At 47.7% G+C, this 21,363-nt stretch overlaps 1 protein-coding gene and 1 long non-coding RNA gene across 4 annotated transcripts; one reads left to right on the forward strand and one right to left on the reverse strand.

The window, feature by feature from the left end:
• The first annotated feature begins 156 nt into the window (after positions 1 to 156).
• On the forward strand, positions 157 to 14,017 carry LOC143823702 (uncharacterized). The gene is made up of 3 exons (XR_013226558.1): positions 157 to 262; positions 2,684 to 2,965; positions 13,879 to 14,017. It is a non-coding gene; the product is annotated as an uncharacterized LOC143823702 (long non-coding RNA).
• SLC38A7 (solute carrier family 38 member 7) lies at positions 3,732 to 19,293 on the reverse strand. 3 transcript variants are annotated; one of them, XM_077310252.1, is made up of 11 exons: positions 19,100 to 19,293; positions 16,322 to 16,740; positions 13,914 to 14,112; positions 12,208 to 12,352; positions 10,862 to 10,960; positions 10,195 to 10,252; positions 8,529 to 8,643; positions 8,169 to 8,316; positions 6,962 to 7,161; positions 5,171 to 5,225; positions 3,732 to 5,090 (listed from the first exon to the last, which is right to left on the reverse strand). In XM_077310252.1, exons 2-11 carry the CDS (start codon positions 16,580 to 16,582, stop codon positions 4,988 to 4,990), a joined length of 1,383 nt encoding a protein of 460 aa, XP_077166367.1. In that variant the 5' UTR covers positions 16,583 to 16,740; positions 19,100 to 19,293; the 3' UTR covers positions 3,732 to 4,987. The 3 variants fall into 3 exon arrangements, with proteins under 3 accessions (XP_077166367.1, XP_077166368.1, XP_077166369.1); XM_077310253.1 differs by lacking the exon at positions 19,100 to 19,293 and adding an exon at positions 18,950 to 19,093; XM_077310254.1 differs by lacking the exon at positions 19,100 to 19,293 and adding an exon at positions 18,211 to 18,416.
• Positions 19,294 to 21,363: the final 2,070 nt, after the last annotated feature.

The following is a 21,363-nucleotide window of genomic DNA, read 5'->3' on the forward strand; positions in this document are numbered from 1 at the left end:
GAGTTGCTGAGGTATTGCTCGACAATGATTGGCTAGTGGAGCTCACTCTCTTTCGTTCTGGCTTGCTCGCTGTCTCCCGGTTTCGGCCAATCAGAGTGTCCCAGCTCCCGAAACGGGCGTGTCAACAGGAGCCAATGGTAGCAATGCGCGGTTGCAGCCGTCTAATGTCTTGCCGGAAGAATCGCGCCTGGTCGTGCCTGCTTGGGTCATACCATGATAGGGTCTGAAGAGAGGGAGGAAGAAAAGAAAACCCAATTTCTAAGTGGGTGAAAAGTTGTTTGAGCGGGGGGGGGGGGGGTACAAGAAAATGTTCCCCTCCAGTACCTGTGAAAGAACTGTCATTTTCCATTCAAGTGGGTAGCCGTGTTGGTCTGAAGTAGCACAACAAAAATTGAGTCCAATAGCACCTTTAAGACCAACAAATTATGCTAAATGTGACACAGTTTACTAATTTTCCACAATTTACTTTTGCCTTATATCTGTACACTTATGATCCTTGTTCCATTTAGTCTGAGGAAGAGTGCATGCACTCAAAAGCTCGTGCCTTTAATAAATCTTTCTTGGTCTTCAAGGTGTTATTGGACTCAATTTTTGTGGTGTATAAGTCCAGTACAAGTCACTGATAGCTGTTTTGAGAGCTGTTGATTACTACTAGTGGTCTTCTGTTATTGTCTCTTTGGGGCTTGTCTTGCAACAGGTCTTCTCTGGGTATCTGTCTGCCTTTGTTAATCTGTTATAATCCTTACCACTCAGTGGCTCTAATATTTCAGTAGAGCCACTGCGGGAGGAGCGTTTCCGGCTGTCCAGCCTCCACTTCCGGCCGGACACACTCCATGGGCCAAACCAGCTGCACCCAGCAAAGCCTGGGCACACCCAGATTTGCCTGCCCCTTAGACTAGAGCACCTGCCCTCACAAGGTGGCCATGATGCACTCAGGAAGCCTCGTGGCCAGACACAGCCTGGCCGAGGGGAACACACCCGCAATTCCCTGGCCCGGCTGCATCTTGGCCCAGCCACCAGCTTGCCCAGCAGGCTGGGTGGCTGTGGAGGCATTGGGGGGACCATGCCACAGGAACGGTGGCCTTCCATGTCAACTGGCCCACCTCAAGCGAGCACAGCTTCGGCCTAGCTATTCCCCTCTCATCAAAGCTGGGTCAATTATTCTAGATCTTGAATGGCTTTAATATCAGGCCCAGGGAGATGTTTTATCTGATGGACAACTATAGTAGTATTTTAGTTTAATTTTAAGATCGTTCCTCTTATAAGCCATCCCAAGAAATCCAAGGAATAAATACATAAATCAAAATATAAATAGTAGAGGGCAAATGTAAAGGAAGGTCTTTCTTTCTGCAACCTGGGTGTTTCTTGTTTGTTTTACGGGATGAGATAGATGTATATAGATGCAGCCTTAGAAAACTAAATTTTTTCGAGGCCTGGATTGAGCACCAAACACAGGTAATGGGGATTTGTTGACAGCCCTGGAAGGGCTGAATGGGTGGGAGTTAATTATTGGGTGATGTGACCATATATGGTCATGTCAAACCCCCCCCCTCCCACTCCCAAAATGGTCAATGATGGAACTGGAGTGGGTGGGAAGGAGAATGGCCCCGGATGGGCATGTTCATAACTTATCATGGGTACAATATATGTAACTGTGTGTACCCAGCTGTGTTACTAATAATTGGTATCCAGTTATTGTTCAGAAAACCACAAACCGTACAGATTTTTCCCCTTCACTTTTGGTGCTCTTCAGGAGCAGCTAGAATTTTTAATTTATTTCATCTATAGCACTGCCTTTCTACTCAATGGGGACTCAAAGCAGCCAACATTATCCTCCTCTCTCCATGATGACATATCAGATATTGGTGCCTCTGGAAGGGAAACATTTAAACTTCATTTGACCTTGGACATACCTGCATTATGTGACAGTGTAACCTGCACCCTTATGCAGAGGGCAGAGTAGCAACAAACATTGAAATAAGGACAAAATGTCGATCTCTAAGAAACTCTTCATGTATCCAGCTTAGAAAAAAACAACTAAAGGGAGTCAAGGAAATGCATTGATATGATTACGTATGGGGTGAGCATTGTGAATAGAACTTTTTCTCCCCTGCCCATCTTGCAAGAACTCAGAGTTATCCAGCAATATTGACAGACAGCAGGAACAGGACAGACAAATGGAAAACACATCTTTGCACAATTAACTTGTGGAACTTACTGACACAAAATCTAGTGATCGCCACTATCATAAGTACTTTAAAGGGGGGACTAGGCAAACAATTGGAAGACAGAGTTGTCAGTAATGCAAGAACTTACAAGCCAGGTCCTCTGAACAGCTGTCATTGGGGAATAGGCGCCAGCAGCAGGCAGGCAGAGGCCTTCATTCCATATTGATGGGCCTTCCTTAGTATCCAGTTAGCCACTGTTGAAACACTGGACTTTGGTCTCAGCCAACAGGGCTCTCCACCTCTGCCAAATCTACTGCTTGCCAACAGACTGATTGAATATGATTGTTCTACTACAGTTCTATGCCACTTCTTTTGATACTTGCCGTCTTGCCAACTGGTTCCATTTATTATATGTTATTCTGCTTCCAAAGCATCTCACAAGAATGAAAAATCGCATGTGACTGATTGCCCACTTCAAACTTCTGCTTTACCCTTTTGTTTTCTGCTTCTTGCAGCTACAGTCATCCCTGCCGGCTGCCACCGTTAAGATCCAGCTCCCTCTTCTAGACCTTAGGATATGGCAGCTAAGTACCCACATGATGCAATAAAGAACCCAAGTCGTTGCACAAGGGACCTGTATCGCTAGAAGGAAAGCCCCATTCTGATCTTCCTGGGCACTGCAGCAGAGATGCACCTGGAAGGAGGGTCTCAGGAGCAAGATGTCCCTGTCAGTGATACAGGACTGCTGAGAAAGCGAGCACCCACCATTGTCTTTCTTCTGATGGACTGCTAAGCAGGTATGCTTCTCTGCTTCTCACACTGCATCATTTGTGGCATATAGCAGGGAGAGCCTGTGCTAGCACAGTTTAGGAGAGGTTTATTTCCCCCCCCCCCCATTTCACTGCTGTTTTGAATTTAGAGGAATTGTAAAAGGTAGCTCACTTATCACATGAGCTCTGGTGGACTCCCTCTGCCCCAAACTGGCCAAGTTCCATGAAGGCATGTGGCACCAGAGCTAGAATCGTTAAATGTAATGTCGTACTGGTTGCTATCCTCCCAACATTTCTGGTGGTACCATCTGCTTTCTTTCTGTAGCCAACAGATTTTCCAGATCATGGAATTGTTATGATTTTATTCCCACTGTAGTGCTGCTCTCCCCTAACTTCTGAGACCTGACCAATCTTTGTCTTGACCAATCTGTTGGGTTACACTCAAACGTTAAATGATTAAAGGGTTAACAGTTAAATATTTAGTGATATTGATACAGTTCACTATGTCTGATCCTCTGAGTGTGTTGTACCATTTCATACTTAACATGTGTACTGATCTATGTTGTGAACCGCCCTAAGCCATAAGGAAGGGTAGTATAAAAATGCAATAAATAAAATAAAAGTAATGGTAAGGTACAAGCCGAGAGATGCCAAAAGTGGAAAGATAACCAAGCAGAGGTAAGTCAAGTACGGAGGGAGAATGCAACATTTGTCGCTTTGGATCAGCATCCTCCCTCTGCAGGAGCATACAGCCTTGGTCATAGCAACATCAACAGACACCAAACCACAGCCATCCAGAAATTATGTTTTTTTAATTATTTTCATCCTAACCTTGTCCATTAAAAAAACACAAAAACAAAGTTCACTTTGAACCGCAAGCCAAAAAATTAAAAGCACCTGAATCCTTTTTAAAATTAATAATTTCCCATATTGAGAGCACCTCAGCTGGGCATAGCAGCTGCACCTCCTCAGTGTCCCATCATACGGAACCCAGAGATATGTAGACTTGGAGTTTTGCTACCAGCGCAGACATTAGCCAAAAAGGGCTAGTTAGTGTTGAAAACAAACAGAATTTCATTCTAGTTTAAAATAGCTGGCTCAGAAAAATCTCTGCTGTGAAACAGGTTCCTGAGCGAAAGGGTTAAGGTGGGACTGGAAAGAACCAGTCTGGGAAACGAAAGAGATTTCAAAGATTAGCTGAACTTATTAACAGGCGTGGCCTGGGATACAGAACCACACAATCACCTAATCTTTGAACCTGCAACAGAGTTTTCCCCAGTCCCCATTCATCCCCCATAGCAAAATCAACAGGAAGTTGATCTGTACCATAAAAAGACCCCCCCCCCCATTTCCTTGGGCAACATTCTGATTGCTTCCTCAGATTCCCAGGTTCTTGTGCACCTAAGGCAGAAATGCAATTGTATGAATCCTGGCCCATGGAACTGCCCTCATATAGATCCAAATTTCCCTTTAACTTTCAAGGAGTCTCTTCAAGAACCTTCTTAGTCATATATAGAAGGTAAAAGAAGTTTAACATTTTAACAAGATTGCAAGCTTTCTTCCCACCCCCAATTTTAAGCGCATATTCCTTTGGGCAATTAAGTAGTGACATTCGCTGTCCCCTCAGTTATCATTTCGCTGGCAACTACAGAAGCTTTGCAACGTCACTGGCAAAGCTACAAAGTATGAGCCTGGTGGCCCAATAAATACAGTCCAATGTTTGTGTAGGAATAATCCTGGATTCTCTTACATGTGCATGTGTAAGGTAGGCAGCACAAAAGAAGATATCCTAAAAGGAAGATCTCCTGAAAAGATTTGGTGACTAGACTTGTGCGGAGTCACAGAAAAGCAACCAAGTTATTAGGACACTCGGCTGTGAAATCAAAACTGTAGAATCTTTCTCATATCAGGCATGTCCCATGTCAGGAGAGGAAACTGAAAGGAAAGTCCTCTTTCACGGAAATCTGAGATCCCAGGGATTGAGCCAATAATTCTCTTAGGTTTCCTTTTATTCCGCAATCCAGGAAGCAGAGAGTGGAGTCGAAGGGATCACTTCGCGAGGTCCACAAAGACAGCGTGGGTAGTAGTCTGTCCAAAGATAAATGCTCCAAAAGTAACCATGAAGATTCCATAGCTCACCAAGGCCCACCAGCTGTGGAAAAAGGACAGGTTCAGGTGCCATGTCAGGGAGAGGAACCACCACATTGTTAAAAGGGAAAGTTAAGCTCTTACCTTGCTGGTCTGGCTTCTTGAATTTCAGAGAGCTTGGTGTGAATGAGGCAGAGCCCTGAGAAGGAGAAAACATACAGACCCTCCAATAATGGGTTGTTAAGTGGTCTCTGGGCAAACCAGAGAAGTGGCAGGAAATAAATCATCATCATCATCATCATCATATTCAGGGAACAACAGCCAAGTCACTTTGCTGTATGTGCAGCTGTGCTCTCTGATACAGAACCTACCCAGAGACAGATGTAATAAAGTCTGTTCCAAGAAGACTACCGATTTGTCTCACCAAAAGCAAGGGAAATAATGTCACAATGTGGGGTGGGGAAGAGCAAAAACTAACATCTCACCTAATTCAATGTGAAAAGTTTCTTTTCCTAAAGAGAGATTTAGACAGAGCCCCAATAATCCGCTCATGTCACAAGAACCTTAACTCAGGGGTAGTCAACCTGTGGTCCTCTAGATGTCCATGGACTACAATTCTCATGGGAATTGTAGTCCATGGACATCTGGAGGACCACAGGTTGACTACCCTGCCTTAACTCATCCATGTCAGAAGCTAACCTAGCTGTTTCACAGAAGGAGCCACTGCTATCCTGGGTTCCTTGGACAAGCATGTATTATTGTTGGGATTCCACCCACCCCAAAGCTCCTGCATGCAGCCACTTTTTGCAGGTTCCAAGTAGTGATGCTCCCACATACATTCATCTTCTTTCTGAATGTTTTGTCCAGAAAGGGATGGAAGAAAGCGATGCCTCAGCTGGAGAGAAGCTTGTAACAAGGCAGAGGCAGCCAGTACCCCCTCCATGACTTCTAGCTGAGATTCTCTGATTTCTTCCAGTAGTCATCATGTTGAGACAGACCAAGAATCTTATGGCAGCATTTTGCCCCTAAATTACTTTCAGAGAATGCAAAGAGCGAGCAGCAGAGAGCCCCAGACTGCAGTTCTCTGGGCCATACTGACAATCATTCTTATGTCGGAGGGCAAGGACTCCCTTGGCTTCAGCCCAATTAGCAGCTGTGGTGCAAAACCCGCTGCCAGCAGGATGTTTGGAAGACCTGCCATGCACTTCCTCCCAGTGTCTAAACTCCTGGGCTGGTGACTTACCCCCCAGCCCCCAGTTGGAGGCTGCAAGCAGAAAGGAGAAGGTAGGCAGGAAAAGACTCAAGATTCTCTGCCAAGCCCACAAAGAGGCCTGCTTAAATGTCAGGGCCATACATCAGTCATTTTCCCAACTCTGAATCTCAGGCTCTGCAAATGGGCAGGATATCCTTCTGTCTAGTGCTCCTGACAGCCATCTTCCAGAATCCACAATCTCTCTAAGGATAGCCACATGACTGTCTTCCCAACACCATGTAAAGCCCACAGCCTCTGAGGCAGGAATCTCAAGTTGCACAGGGAAAAGAGGCAGTTTTTGCCAAGAGCAGGCAAACAAGAGGTTCTCTGACTCCTTGTTGTCAGACAGTAGCCTTTTGCACACAAGGAAACCTCCTCCTGCCCCACTACCTATAGCCCTGTTCATCTTACAATGAATGCACATACATTTGTTCATAAGGAACAGCGAACAAAAGGTTTGCTTTACAAATGAAGCCAGGAACCAGCACCTGAGTAAGTATGAGCTCTGTGTCACCCATTCAGCAGTACATGCGTTGAATGTAGCAAGGTGATTACTCAATGCACATACAAGGAGCAATCAGGTGTATGCCGTGTACGGATTGTACGAGTGTTCATTGTGAACAGGGCTACTATCCCTGGAGGGGGTCCCTCAGTGTCCAGTACCGTCCTGGAAGCCCCTTTACCTGGGAAGACAAAGATGAAGCAGGCAGCCAGGCCTCCAATGAGAGAGATGACTCTGCCGATATCGGGAATGAACAAGGCAAGGAGGAGAGTGAGAAGGAACCAGGTGCATGTCTGGAGCAGGCGTCTTCGTCTTTCTCGCACCACATCTTCTTCCACAGTCTCTCCCTTGTAGCGCAGCCAAAGACCTTCCAGGACAGCCCTAGCCAAGAAGCAAATCCAAAAGGCATCGTCAGGGCTTCCTCCTGTCATGTCCAGGGCAAATGCTCCCTGGGAGATGGGCACGAGGCTGGTGATATCCCCGGCAACGAGGACACAACAACAACTTTGCCAATGCTTTGTCACTTGGCATAGCAGCAAAAGGGATTTATCGACATAGCGATACCAAGCTCATGATTAGTCTTGCTGATACTGATTTGATAAACAATACATTGATCAATATAAATACGCTGCAGCTGAGGGAGGAGGGACTCTTCTTTCTCCCCCAACGAAAAGACAGGCTCCGTTTTTATCGACATAGCAATACCAAGCTCCTTATTATTCTTGCCGAAACTGATTTGATAAACAAAACATTGCTCAATATAAACACACCCCAACTGAAGGAGGAGGGACTCCACTTTTACCCCCCCCCCCCAAGGAAAAGACGGGCTCCTCCATTCTCACAGAAAATGTGCAAAATAGTTGTGCACCCAAGTGCACATGGCATCGTTTGTGCCTAGCCGACAAAGACCAGGCTCACCCAATAGCATCCAAGCTCCCTTCCTCTTATGAATCCATTCTCCCAAAAGGAATTTAGCAATTAGATTACACACTATAGCAAGAAAGGCATGACAACAGTTGGGAGAATTGTCGGCCAAGGGGGATTTTACAGGCATTCTCAGGGTTTTACTTCATTCTATTTGAACTGTTGTAAATCGCCATGGGCTGGCTGGACCAAGAGCAGTGGTCAATAAATATAATAAACAAATAAAATGGTTGCAAGTGTGTAGACTTTCCCAGGCCCTCTGCCCCCCCACCCCCGTACACTGACAGCTGGATCTTACAGGTTATTAATGACCCTCACTGATACCGTACAAACAACTAAAAGGGTACAAATGATGAATAATACAAAATAATACAAAATGACCATGGCAGGTGGCTGACAAACAGGCAGATCCTGACAACACAATTCCACCGGCAGCACCTGTAGATGCCTCCCAATGTGCTCACCTGCCGCAAAAGTGCAGGATGGGGTAGGACGTCAGGACGCAGACAATGACGAAGGCTCGTGCTATGGCAACTGGAATATCATTGGAGGGATAGGAGAGGAGCACATCCTGTTCTACGCCAGAACCAAAAGTGAGGAAACCACAGACTCCTGGTGGGAAATGGAGAACAGAAGGGTCCACCATGACACAGGAGGACGGGACTACAGTTCTAGCTGTCAGCTGCTCTCCCCAAAACCGAAACAGGAGTCTGGAGTCTCTGCTGGTGCTCAGAAGTCCTGTCTCCCACTTTCCTTTCCAGATCACAGGGAGCAGTGACAGACAATGTCCCCGACACATTTAGATCCCCATTTAGATCCTCTACCTGTGCCTGTATAGACAACAAGGGCAATGATCATAGCAGCTGTCACTACTGCTCCCCAGGGCTTCAATTCTGGTTGTTTCATGCTGTTGAAGACGGGCACGCTGCTGACATGGCACTGCCGGGGACAAGAGGAGATATTAACAGGGGAGGCCAGAATGCCGCCAGAATGAAAGAGGAAGCAAGCTTTCGAGTTATGCAAAAACATATCCGGCAGATGGTAATAGCCCAGAGCGAGCGAAAGCCTCTTTTTGCCACCACTCATTTCACTTTGTTTCCAACAGTTTGGCACTCTGTGGGCAGAATTCAAACACTGACTCAGTGAGTTCCTCATAAGTTTTTTAATAACTCATTCTGGTCTATGACTTCAGCTCAGTCCAGGAAATGGAGGGGGTGTAGTGGGTAATGGAGGGGGTGTAGTGTAGTGGAGAGCCAGTCTGGTGTAGTGGTTAGGAGTGCAGACTTCTAATCTGGCATGCTGGGTTTGATTCTGCACTCCCCCACATGCAGCCAGATGGGTGACCTTGGGCTTACCACAGCACTGATATAGCTGCTCAGACTCACCCACCTCACAGGGTGTCTGTTGTGGGGAGAGGAAAGGGAAGGCAATTGTAAGCCGCTTTGTGACTCCTTCAGGTAGAGAAAAGCGGCATATAAGAAACAACTCATCTTCTTCTGTTCTGACCGAGCAGTGATATCAGGGCTCTCTCAGCCTCACCTACCTCACAGGGTGTCTGTTGTGGGGAGAGGAAAGGGAAGGCGACTATAAGCCGCTTTGAGACTCCTTCAGGTAGAGAAAAGCGGCATATAAGAAACAACTCTTCTTCTTCTTCTTCTAAAGGCTGATGCCGTCAAGAGGACCCTCCTGCCTGCTTTGGAAGTAACCAGACCATCATTAGCTGACTGCATTAAACAGGGTTCAGTGGTTGATTGCAATCTGATTGTGTTATCTGAAAGACAAAGTCGCTTTGTCTGCTTCATATGCGTGAAAAGGTAGCAATAAGGAAAGAGAGACAGAGTGGCATTAGTTCTTCAAGAGCCAGCTTGGTGCAGAGGTGGCTAAACTGTGGCTCTCCAAATATCCATGGACTACAATTCCCTCATGGGAATTGTAGTCCATGGACACCTAGAGAGCCACAGTATGGCTACCCCTGGTTACATGCTGCAGCCTCTAATCTGCAGAGCCAGGTTCGCTTCCCCACTTCTCCTCCACATGCAGCCAGCTGGGTGACCTTGGGCCAGTCACAGTTCTCAGAGCTCTTTCAGCCTCACCTCCCTCACTGGGTGTCTGTTGTGAGCAGAGGAAGGCTAGCCAAGTTGCTCTGAGATTACTTCGGGAAGTAAAAAATGGGGTACAAAACCCCAGTTCTTCTTCTACTCTTAGACTCAAAAGTGTCGCACTAGGATCTGGGAAACCCAGTTCAAATCCCCACTCTGCCACGGGAGCTCGATGGGTGGCCTTGGGCACATCAAACATTCTCAGTCTAACCAACCGCACAAGGTTGTTGTGGGGATAAAGTGGAGGAGAGCAGAATGATGTAAGCCCCTAATGTCCAAATTGGGGAGAAAGGCCGGGGACTAAAGGAGACAAAGACAGCCAGAAGAGACGGAAGCAGCTTCTTGGTCACAGTCAGTTTCCACCCCTCCATGAACCTCAGACAAGCCTTACCTGGAAGCCAAAGCAAATGGTGGGCATAGCATTGAACACAGACATCCAGGAGGAGGGGCTGTGGAGAGGAAGACAAAAGCCTGCTCAGAAACTTTCTCATCCCACGACTGTACTGAAGATTTAGCATGGTCTGGAAATCCCCAGAGTCTGGACCGTCCCAGATTAACGCGAAATCAAGACAGCGGATTCTCCTGACACTTGGCTTCTCCAATGAGATCTAGCTACAGAAACATGCACATGTTCATCTTCAGGATTAAGTAGACTTACAATTTCTTACATAGATAATTCCTAGTCTGGCCTTTTTTTCGCCCATTCTGACCTTTGGGACCTTTCTGTGCTGCTTCAGACTAGGGGAAGATGCCTCCTTTCCACCCCCCTATGGATCAGCCGCTCCAGGCAACCACCCGCCAAGCAGGGAAGGCTCCCTTGCATTGTGATGATGCTGGGATACAGGAAAGGCTCCACGGCTGGGCTGTCTGTTGGCAACCGGAGACCCATAAGCATTTTCTCTAAATTCGAGACTCGTCTGGGCATACCAGTCAAAATCTGATACCCCCCCCCCCTTCTGCCTTTGCGTATGAAATAATGCCTGGTTAGTTCAGTCTCCAGGCCTGCTTCCCTAAGGGTCTCCTCCATCCTGTTTCAGGAACCACCACTCCCATTCTACCTGGTTTGGATTTCCCCCGGGATGATGTCTGGATCCGGCCAGATGTATTTGACGCCGATGACAGCAGTGACGTACCAGGTCCCGATCACACTCAAGCCGCTGCGGGGGAAGGAGGTTGGGAAAAGGTTACAGAGCTATGCTACCACCTCTGTCCAAGGATGCTGTGACCAGGGAGAATTCGGAACCGTAGCACCTCCCTCCCGGGCCTAAATGGAGGGCAATGGCCACCAGTGTATGGATCTTACGGTGTCAAGACTGTCCTGGGCAAAGTGGCATTCATTTATTCAAGCAGCAGCCTTCTGACAGGCCAGCGTGGGTCAGCTTTCCCACCCTTGCACTGTGCTCTCAGGGGCCACCACTGTTAGCAGTGGTGAATAAGGAGATTCTGCTGGGAGAGCTCTTGGGTGCACCGTACCCATGCATGTAACAGACACTGCCCAGTTTTTATTTTGGTCTCATGAAAGGTGATACCCACTGGCTTGGAAGCCACATGTGGCTCTTTACCATGCTACCTGAGCACCATTCCCCAACAGGGCACCTGCCCCAGTTCTCAGGAAAGTGAGCAAGGCCCTTGCATGGTGATGTTTGTGGCTGGGAGGTGGGTCCCATCTTAAAACAACTGCTGCCAGAACAACGGGTAAAGCATGAGCCTCCATTTGTTGCAAGATCCACACTAGGGATGAAAGCAATGCTTTTGGGTTGCTAGTGATCACCTGTGTAGCTCTCCGTGAATGATGGGAGTGAATCTCATCTACACCCATGAGATGGGGGTTGCATGTAGGGGTCTCTGTTGTATGCAGCACCTCCTTTGATGGCCCCTGATTGAGGCCAGCACCTCCTTTGATGGCCCCTGATTGTTCAAGCCTTATTTTCCACCCTCCAACAGTGACCCAGAAATTCATACTCTACTGCTGGTAGGCTAACCCTGCCCAGATCACCCACCTTCCATCATACAAGCTCAAAGGAATGATGCTTGCAAAGACTTTGACGTCACAAGAAATTACTCTTGCTGGGCCCAGCCATTGCTGACCATCTCTTGAAAGCTAAGCTCCGACTGTTTCCCACTCACCAGCTGCAATTCAGGGGAAATTCCAAAGCTATGTAGCTACTAAGGATTCAGCAGCCAACACTGTTTTTCTGCAGACCGGTTAACTTAACCTGGTTTAGCTGAACTGGGACTTCCCCCAAGCTTAACACACACCCAGTGGCTGGGCCTGCCTTGTCCCAGCAGTCTTCATTCCAAAGGATCTCCTTTGTATGATAAAATCTGCTGGCCACAAAACGGTCCCCGCTGGCGAGCCAGTCACTTATCTCTCCAGTCCTTTCCCTCCTCATCCTGCAGGTACCTGGCGTATTTCTGGAACCCAATCTCCTTAGGGATCGAAAGGGGAAGGATGAGCAGGAAGGCCGTGATGCTGATGGTGAACTTGCGGTCCGTGTACCAGTGGCTATTCTTTGCTCCTGAGGATTCTGCCATCAGCGCTGCAATGACTAGCCAGGGAGACAAGAGGAGACAACCTCACCAAGGGAGTCTTCTTGGAAGCAAAGGAAGTCGAGATTCAAGAGCTCAAGGCAGCACAGGGCTCGAGGCAGAGGAAGGCCTCTGACGTAAACAGCCTCTGTGTCTAGAGAAATAAGGTGTCTAGAGGGAAAGACAGGAAACCTTATTTAATAACGGAGAGCTAAGGGTTCCAGGTGCTGTGCCAAAGAAGCCCTAAGGCTGAGAGCCTTCCAGAAGAGGGGGAAGCTGGAGGAAAGCCAGGGTCCACCTGTGCAGTTGTCCTCCCAATCCAGAATGGGGAGAGACTGCAGCACAAGAAAGAACTTGGGTTTGCAAAGCAGCTGAAAATGGGGCAGTCACAGGACTTCTGGTTGGGCACAAAGATTTGGGTTCTAATTGTTTTTCAGCTCACTCGGCAGCCTTGAGTAGGCAGTGGAAAACTGGCTCACGCATAGAATGTTCTCAGCAGCAAACGTATTTAGTTTACTTACCTCATTCATACCCCACTTTTCCCCTCAAGTGTGTCCTGGGGAAGATTCCATCAGATTCCCGCCTTCAAAAGACTCTGTCTACATGGTTGTAAAGTCTCAGACATAGTACCACATATTGTTTTGGAATGTCCCGTTTTCTCTCCCCAACGAGGTTCTATCCAGTCATATTTGAGGGATTTAAATTCCAAAGCCAATTCTCAATCCCTCATCATCCAATTAATGCTTTCAGAAAAGGATCCCATTAAACTTGCCAGGGTAGCCGATGCCCTTGGAAGCATGTTCCAAGTAAATAACTTGAGTTTGTTAGCGTGGGAATGTAGTCTTGTCTTACCCATTTTGTTTCCTTGGATTGTGATTGTGTATGCCAGTAAAGGTTTTCTGAGTCTGAGTCTGCACCATTTTTCTCCCCAGTGAGGATACAAAGTGGCTTATGCAATTCTCCATTTTAATTTCACAACAACCCTGTGAGGTAGACTAGGCCATTATGGGAGAGAGGCAGTATAAAACTCCAATAAATAAATCAAATAGCTTAAGAGTGGGTGAATGGCCCAAGGGTCCTTAACAAGCTTCCATGGCAGGCAATGGATTCTAACCTGGGTCTCCCAGATCCTAGTCCAATACTCTACCCATCTCAAGTTTTCATCCCTGGCAGGCTGGCACTTGCCTATGTGTCACTACCATCACCCCCCCCCCCGCACCCGCCACTCCGGCCTACTTGGACCCAGCAAATAATGGGCATACCTTGCTTTTGTTTTATTTTATATGCACTTACTGTAATCCCCCTCGAGCCAAGAGGAAAGGCAGGGTATAAATATTCAAATAACTACATCACGATTCCTATTGTGTGCATTCCAAATGAAAACAGAGTGCCAGCCGCTTGGTGCATTGCACGGTAATGCGACCCCCACCACAAAAGTAGCTAGGAAGGCAGGGAGTTCAACTGCATGCAAGTTCTAGCTCCTGTGGTAAATGCACAACTTTCATGAAGCACAAGGCCAGAGGAATTTAGCACTTTTCTCCTACAGAAGCAGCCACTGCACTCCCCATAACCAGCACTCACTCTTGTCCTGCTGGTCCCCGATGATAATGAGGAAGGCAATGCAGGTGCCAAACGTGTAGACGGCAATGGCCACCTCGCACAGGATCCCCGTGACCTTCCCGCACACGGCCCACACCACTTCCTGGTACGTGGACTCGTTGCTAGCCTGGGAGCAGTAGGCCAGGATAACCAGGCCACCAATGATGAAGACCAGCATGCACTGCAAGCAAAAGGGAAAAAGGCATGAGTGATGTGACTACTGGGAATCCCAGAAAAAAATGATGCCGTTCCCTCCCTCCCGCTCCAAAGCAAGCATAGCCCATGAGACCCCAACTGGAAACACAAGCAGACAGATCAACAATGGGCAGGAAAAGAAGCAACAGGTCGGCCTCAAATCAAGAGACTTAGAGTTTTCAGAAAGTCCATGTCATGGAGTTTTTGGAAGATCCATGGCATGGTCGGTGGCCATCAAGTTTCCCTTCTAGCTTATGTGTTTTCAAGTGTCAGAATCCTGTGTCTTCTGCCATGAGTTATGGTGGGGTTTGGTCACTTTGCTCATCTTATCATTATGTATCCATTTTCGTGCTTTCTATTAGCTTTTGGAATGTAGCTGCAAGTTCGTTCGTCTAGCTTCTTTCAACATCCCACGTTGTCTGGTTTCCCAGACCCTGTACCTGGCAGTGTCTTGTTGTGTCTCCCTTTGATACCTATGCTGCCAACCACTCCTGGGGGGCTGTCATGGGGTCTTATAAGGTATTGCTTTGCCTGTTATGCTCAGTTCGGTCATACAGAGTTCTGTATTATACAGCTTGCAATAAAGAATCTTCAAATCGAGAAGGTTTCTTATTTTTTGAGTCTGGGATTCTGACAGCAAGGAATGTTCAAAAACATTCCCGCCACCTTCTCAATAAAAAAATCAAAGACCTGCCTAGCTGGATCAAACCAAAATTCCATGTAAGATGGTGGGGGGACTGAAAGTAAGTCCCCAAAGTCCATCCTGTAACAATTCATCCTATAACATCCTATAACAATTCAAGGCTGTACAGTTTAAACTGGGAGAGGAAGGGGATGCTCCTGATTCTTAACTCAAACCGATAGTTGTTACAGCATACTACCCCCTGTTCTACAATAAGCCTCTCTAAAGAGGAATGTCTCCAAGTGGATGCATTCCATTTTTTTCCTTTTAAAAATAATAATTTAAATGGTTAAAGAGCTGTGTTTTCGTATCCCGCTTTCTACTATTCAAAGGATTCCCAAAGGGGCTTACAATCACCTACCCTTCCTCTCCCCACAACAGATACCCTGTGAGGTAGGTGAGACTGAGAGAGCTCCGAGAGAACTGTGACTGGCCCAAGGTCCCCCAGCAGGCTTATTTGGAGGAGGAGTGGGGAATCAAACTGGGTTCTCCAGCTTACAGACTGCTACATCAAGTTGGATAATGTCAGCACTATCTATCCACAGTGATGGAGATATGATTGGCATAAACTTATTCAGAAAACTTGTCACCCCAAGCCTCTAGGCCTCACAGTCATGGGACAAACTTCCAACAACAGGCAGAAAGATTTTGCGAACAGATTAGGAAATGAATGTGTTTGAATTAGTTGAGGGATAAGTCTTCTACGGTCTCGCCATGAAGACAGGGTGCAGGGATCTGCCGTGCTCTGCTCTTCTCGTCACCATCACCAAAGCCGTAACTTGCTCTTTCTCCAGTTTCTCTTTAGGCCCTAACCAAATCCATGTTTTTTTTTAAACTGGAACCAAAATAGGCCAGTACTGAAGCCTTAGTTTTGCGTCCAACGTATCCTCAGTGTGTGTCCCTCCATCTCCTGCAGTTGCTGGTTCCTAAGCATGCTACAGCTGCAAAAACGTATTTCGCCAGAGTTTGTCTGCTGCCATTGAAGAGGACGACCAGGAAACATTTGTTTGGAACTACACAGGAGCTTTTCAGAGTGCAAGAGAAACAATGAAGGTCATTGCCACTGCCGATGTGAAGCAGCACTTGCCCTAAGTCGAGGGGCAGATGGTGGCTGTGAACTGCATGTCCTCTCCCGTCTTTACCCCAACATTCCTCCAAAGAGCAGTCTCCAGTTTGGTGTAGTGGTGAGGAATGTGGATTTCTAATCTGGCGAGCCGGGTTTGATTCCCCGCTCCTCCACATGCAGCCAGCTGGGTGACCTTGGGCTCGCCACAGCACTGATAAAGCTGTTCTGACTGAGCAGTAATGTCAGGGCTCTCTCAGCCTCACCCACCTCACAGGGTGGGTTGTGGGTTGTCTGTTGTGGGGAGAGGAAAGGGAAGGCAAATGTAAGCCGCTTTGAGACTCCTTCAGGTAGAACCAACTCTTCTTCTTCTACATGGCTCTTCCCTCCCCATTTCGCCCAATCCATCACCCCTTTGATCTTAATGCAAAACCACATCACTGCACTCACCATCTGCATAGCAATGCCTGCCACCACGCCGCCTGCCATGCTGAAGGCTGCTGGGAAGTTAAGGAGACCAGCCCCAAGGGCAGCATTCACCACAATGAAGATGGCCCCAAGGATCGAGGTCACTGCAGGCCTTTGTTCCTCCGCACTCCTGGGTTCCACCTCCACGCAGGGGCTCTGCAGTAGCCTGGCCCGCTCACCAGCATCTGCACTCCACGGCCAGTCTCCATATTCGCTGTTGATCGCCACGTTGCTCTGGGCCATGGCTTCCCCACGGAAGCAACACTCAGCCCCAAACCAGACCTGATCCAAGTCGCTTGTCCCGAGAAACCCAAAGCATCACAACACCTCGGCATCCCAGTCAGACATATTGGGCTTGGAGGAGGCTGCCCAGTGTGTTCTGGGTCTAGTGGGCCGCGTTCCTAGAAGAACCCAAAAGAAGGAAGTCAGCATTGTGTGCAAGGAAAGGAAACCTGTTCTTCAATAGTCAGGCAACAGTTATCAAACACTGGAGTAGGCGGGGAGATAAAAAGTCCTCTCTCAGCTGTTCTCTAGACCAGGGGTAGTCAACCTGTGGTCCTCCAGATGTTCATGGACTACAATTCCCATGAGCCCCTGCCAGCAAATGCTGGAATTGTAGTCCATGAACATCTGGAGGACCACAGGTTGACTAACCCTACTCTAGACACACACAAAAAGTTCTCCACTGCATCTAGGGGCTTCCATTAGACAGCCTTTTTCAACCTTTTGACCATGGAGGAGCCCCTGAAATAATTTTTCAGGTTTTGCGGAGCCCCGGATATAATGTCAGCTGGCCACACCTCCCTGCCACGCCCCCATAAATTGCATGTCACCAGAAGTGACATCACCACCTGCATTAACAGGCAGCCTTGAAGAGGGCTGAGGGGGCGGAGACAGGTGGGAGTAGGAATGCAGGATCCACCCCCTTCCAGGCACAGAAACCAGAGGAGAACTCACACTTGGGAGGGGAAGCAATGTAAGCAGCTCCTGTCTTGTGGTCGAGACCATTCAGACAGGAGGGGAAATGTTGTGGATCCTCTCTGGGAATCCTAGATTAGAGATATTTCTGAGAGGGAGGGAGTAGAACACCACCTCTCAACCCAGACAACAGGTCAAAGCTGACACCCTCAAAGGTTTTTATCATGTCCCTCTTCTGGGATACACCGAGACGTGGGGTGGGGGGCCCAGAACACCATATTTCATCTGAAATGTCTCCCCGTCCCACAGCAGGCACATGGTGAGAACAGAGAAGAAGGCAAGCCCCCAAATATTGCCCCTAAGGCAGGGGTAGTCAACCTGTGGTCATCCAGATGTTCATGGACGTTGGCAGGGGCTCATGGGAATTGTAATCCATGAATTGTAGTCCATGCCGGCATTTGCTGGCAGGGGCTTATGGGAATTGTAGTCCATGGACATCTGGAGGACCATAGGTTGACTATCCCTGCCCTAAGGCATATCTTGACTAGGCCAGCAGTGAGCTTCTTTGGCAGAAAAGGCAAAAATTAGCTAACAGCAGGTCTCTTTTTCTAACGTTCTTCTAAAGTTCTTAGACCTCAGCATCAAGAAAATAAGATCTACCTTGCTGGTTCTGACCACGATAGATCCATCTACCATCCCTCCAGCCTCCGAGAGTGACCAATCAGATGCAAAAATCTCAAGCAGAGCATGAATGTAATTGGCCATTCTCTATTTTTCTTTGTTGCCAGCACCTCATAATCAGGTAGAGTGCCCTCAGAGAGAGGATTGGAGACAGGGAGATAATACAGGTTTCATAAACTGTTTTTAAAAAATTGCAAAATGGGGGCAGAAGATCCCCCCCCCCAATAATCCCAGCCACATGGCCCCACCAGTATCACAAAGATACTTCTTACTCCCTGCTACCAGTGGTCCTCCAGAGACTTCACTGGTAAACCAGTTTGCCCCAGATGCCCGGGAAAGATGACTCCTCAAAGAGGAAGACACCCAAATCACTGCCGCCCTTGCTGGTTGGTTCCTAAATCCGCAAGCTGCACTGCAAAGCAATTTCCACTTGACTCAGCAGGCTCTCTCTAGGGTGAAGTTCGGAGACACTTAAGGAGTGGCTGCAAAAAAAAAATACAAAATCTTCAATGGATAATGGTTGTTTCTCTTTCCCAGCCGCTCCCTTTTATAGTAAAGCGTGGCTGGCTCCTGTGCCGATGACGAAACCTGCACAACAGAGACACCCACAGGCAAGGCTGGGGGTCTTTGCCTGCTCCGAATTCTCAAACACACAAAAAAGCGGGGCTCTGTTAACCAGAAATGGGGAGAAAATCCTCCAAACTGGCCAGTTCAGGAATGCTTCAGAGAGGATGGGACGTCGACGGCAAAATTGGGCAGAGGGGAATCAGCCTGGCCGCAGCGCCCACAGCCACCCTTGGAACTAGTTTGAAAATGAACACACAAAGCAACTTCGGATTAGCCGAGACCCACAGCCCTCGCTTGATCATCTTCGCCGCCACCAAAAAACAATCGCTTGTGTGTGTGTATGCGTGTGTGCGCGCGCACACACCCAGAAACACAAACACACACCCTGAAAAAAATAATAACATTTTCCAGCATAGTTTATAGAGAAATCCTACACAGACATACATTTCAGCTCGGCAAATTTCACTCCCACCCCCGTCTGCATTTAGACCTAGATGAGAATGTTATGGATTCCGCTCCTTGCGCACACATGACAGAGCTGGTTTAACGCCCTCCTGTGCCAAACCTGCAAAGGGACCGCCACCCTCCTCTTACCTTCTCCCCACCGGCTCCCGCAGCTACTCAGCTGACTTATAGCACGCGGTCACGAGCGGACGATGCTGCACGCTGGGAAATGTAGTTCATGGACCACAGAAGCAAAGCCTGTACGCCCGTACAGCGGGACAGCATGGAGAAGCCGGGCGGGTGCAGCGCGACCTGGCCTGGGGCCGGAGCGGTCTAGGATGGCGCGGGTTAGACCACGTTTCTTCGCCGCTGCAGGAAGGGCGGGCTTGTCAAATCAAAGCTGGAGATCTGCTATTAAAGCTGATCTCCAGACAACCCAGTTCAGTTCCCCTGGATAAAATGGCAACTATCTTGGAGGGTGGACTCTCCGACTTTGCACCCTACTGAGGTTCCTCTTTTCAGGGGTGGCCAAACGGTGGCTCTCCAGATGTCCATGGACTACAATTCCCATGAGCTCCTGCCAGCAGCAAGTCCATGGACATCTGGAGAGCCACCGTTTGGCAACCCCTCGCCATTCCCAGGCTCCACCCCCCGAAAAATCTCCATTTATATTCCCAATCGAGAGCTGGTACCACAGACTTCTCCCCTGGTAGCTATCCTGCCCCTAACTCTTTTACACTTGACTTTAGCTGAACTTTTTGTTGTTCTCTTTAGCTGCCGTGTTTGATTTTAATCCGCATTGTTACAAGACCACCGTTTTCTGTAGCGTGTTGAGCATTTTAGTCTTAAAGTCCTGTCTGTTAAACAAGACGGGCTGAAGGGCTCTTAAAGGTGCTACTGGACTCTGGATTTTATTGTGCTACTTCAGACCGACACGGCTACTCATTTGAATCTATCTTTAGGGCATCTGTTGGCCTTAATCCAGCCCTGCAACTTGCTCAAAGTCTACTAGTAGATTTTGTTAGAAGATGATGGGGAGAATCTGGCTCTGGCCCTCCTAGCCTTTTCATTATTCAGTCTCCGCAGAAGATCTGGCTGACTGGTATTAGCATCTTCTAACCTCCCCAGCATCCCACATAGGCAGCTGCATCTCTCATCTAATTTGGGGGTGCAAAGGTTACAGTTACAGCATCCCCCTTTTCTTCCTCTCTGCAGTATCTTATGTAGTAATGGGCTTAAACTACATGTAGAATGGTACCAGCTAGATATCGGGGGGGGGGGGGGGAATTCACAGTCAAGAGTTCAGTAGTGGAATAGGCTGCCTAAGGAGGTGGTGATTCCCCACTATCAGTCTTCAAGCAGCAGCTGGACAGATACTAATCCTGGATGCTTTGCACTGAGCAGGGGGTTGGACTAGTTGGCCCCTTCCAACCCTGTAATTCTATCCCCACCACTCCCATGAGATTTGGATATGGGAGCAACATGAATTTTCTGTACAGAACAGCAGTGTTGAAAGATTACTTCATGTCCAGCTTGGATGACTTTTGATGGTCAGTTGAGCAGCTTTTGATAGCAGGGCTATTGGAAAACAGGGTGTAAAATTCACTTGACATCTAACATTCTGCAGTTTATTGCTCATTCAAACATGGCAGCCCTTCCTGCATCTGCCCAATGGAGCTCAACTTCACAGAAGCTTCTGCCACCCTAAATGGGCTCATTCTTAAAGTATATATTTGCTGCTCTGCAACTGTTTTCCCTCCCCTATTTCTGGAATTGGGCAGTAGTGCCAAGTGGTTCAAGAGCCACTCAGAGCCATGTAACAAACACAATTTTGAGTCAATGGGCATCTTTAAGACCAACAAAGTTCTGTTCAAGTTTCAAGCTTTCATGTGCACACACACTTCTTCAGATACAAACGCACGTGAAAGCGTAGACCTTGAATAACATTTTGTGGGCTTTAAGGTGCCAACGGACTCAAACTTTGATCTGCTGCTTCAGACCGGCATGTGTGATATGTGATGTTATAGTTATATTTTAAGGGTATTGTTGGGGATTTTGTGTTTTATCGATTTTTGTAAACCGTCGCGAGACATCCGTGAGCAGCGGTATATAAATATAATTATAAATAAATCAAATATAAACATGTCCCACTGGAACATATCTTCTTAGCAATTGTGGATCAAAGACGAGAAACTCAAAGGATAGGCCTCCTTCCAGTCCCATCCCAACCTCCCTCATCATGCCTTCTTTAGGATTATTTTTGGAGACTGGGGGGGAAGAATCTAACATCATCTGGACCCAACTGTGTTTGCTATGGTCATTTGCCCGTGAGGTTCCCTATCTCCTTTAACACATCAGTGAGGGGACAGACATAGATGACTGCAGTTAACTTCATATTATGAGCACAAACAGAA

Source organism: Paroedura picta, chromosome 14 (genome assembly GCF_049243985.1).
Source record: "Paroedura picta isolate Pp20150507F chromosome 14, Ppicta_v3.0, whole genome shotgun sequence".
NCBI classification, from domain to species: domain Eukaryota; kingdom Metazoa; phylum Chordata; class Lepidosauria; order Squamata; family Gekkonidae; genus Paroedura; species Paroedura picta.

Coding starts and splice junctions, on each gene's coding strand:
- SLC38A7 (XM_077310252.1), bottom strand. CDS start 16,582: ATGGCCCAGAGCAACGTGGCGATCAACAGCGAATATGGAGACTGGCCG. Junction 5,226..6,961: donor CTTCATCTTTGTCTTCCCAG/GTAAAGGGGCTT, acceptor TCTCCTTCTCAG/GGCTCTGCCTCATTCACACC. Junction 5,091..5,170: donor CAAGAAGCCAGACCAGCAAG/GTAAGAGCTTAA, acceptor CTTTTTCCACAG/CTGGTGGGCCTTGGTGAGCT.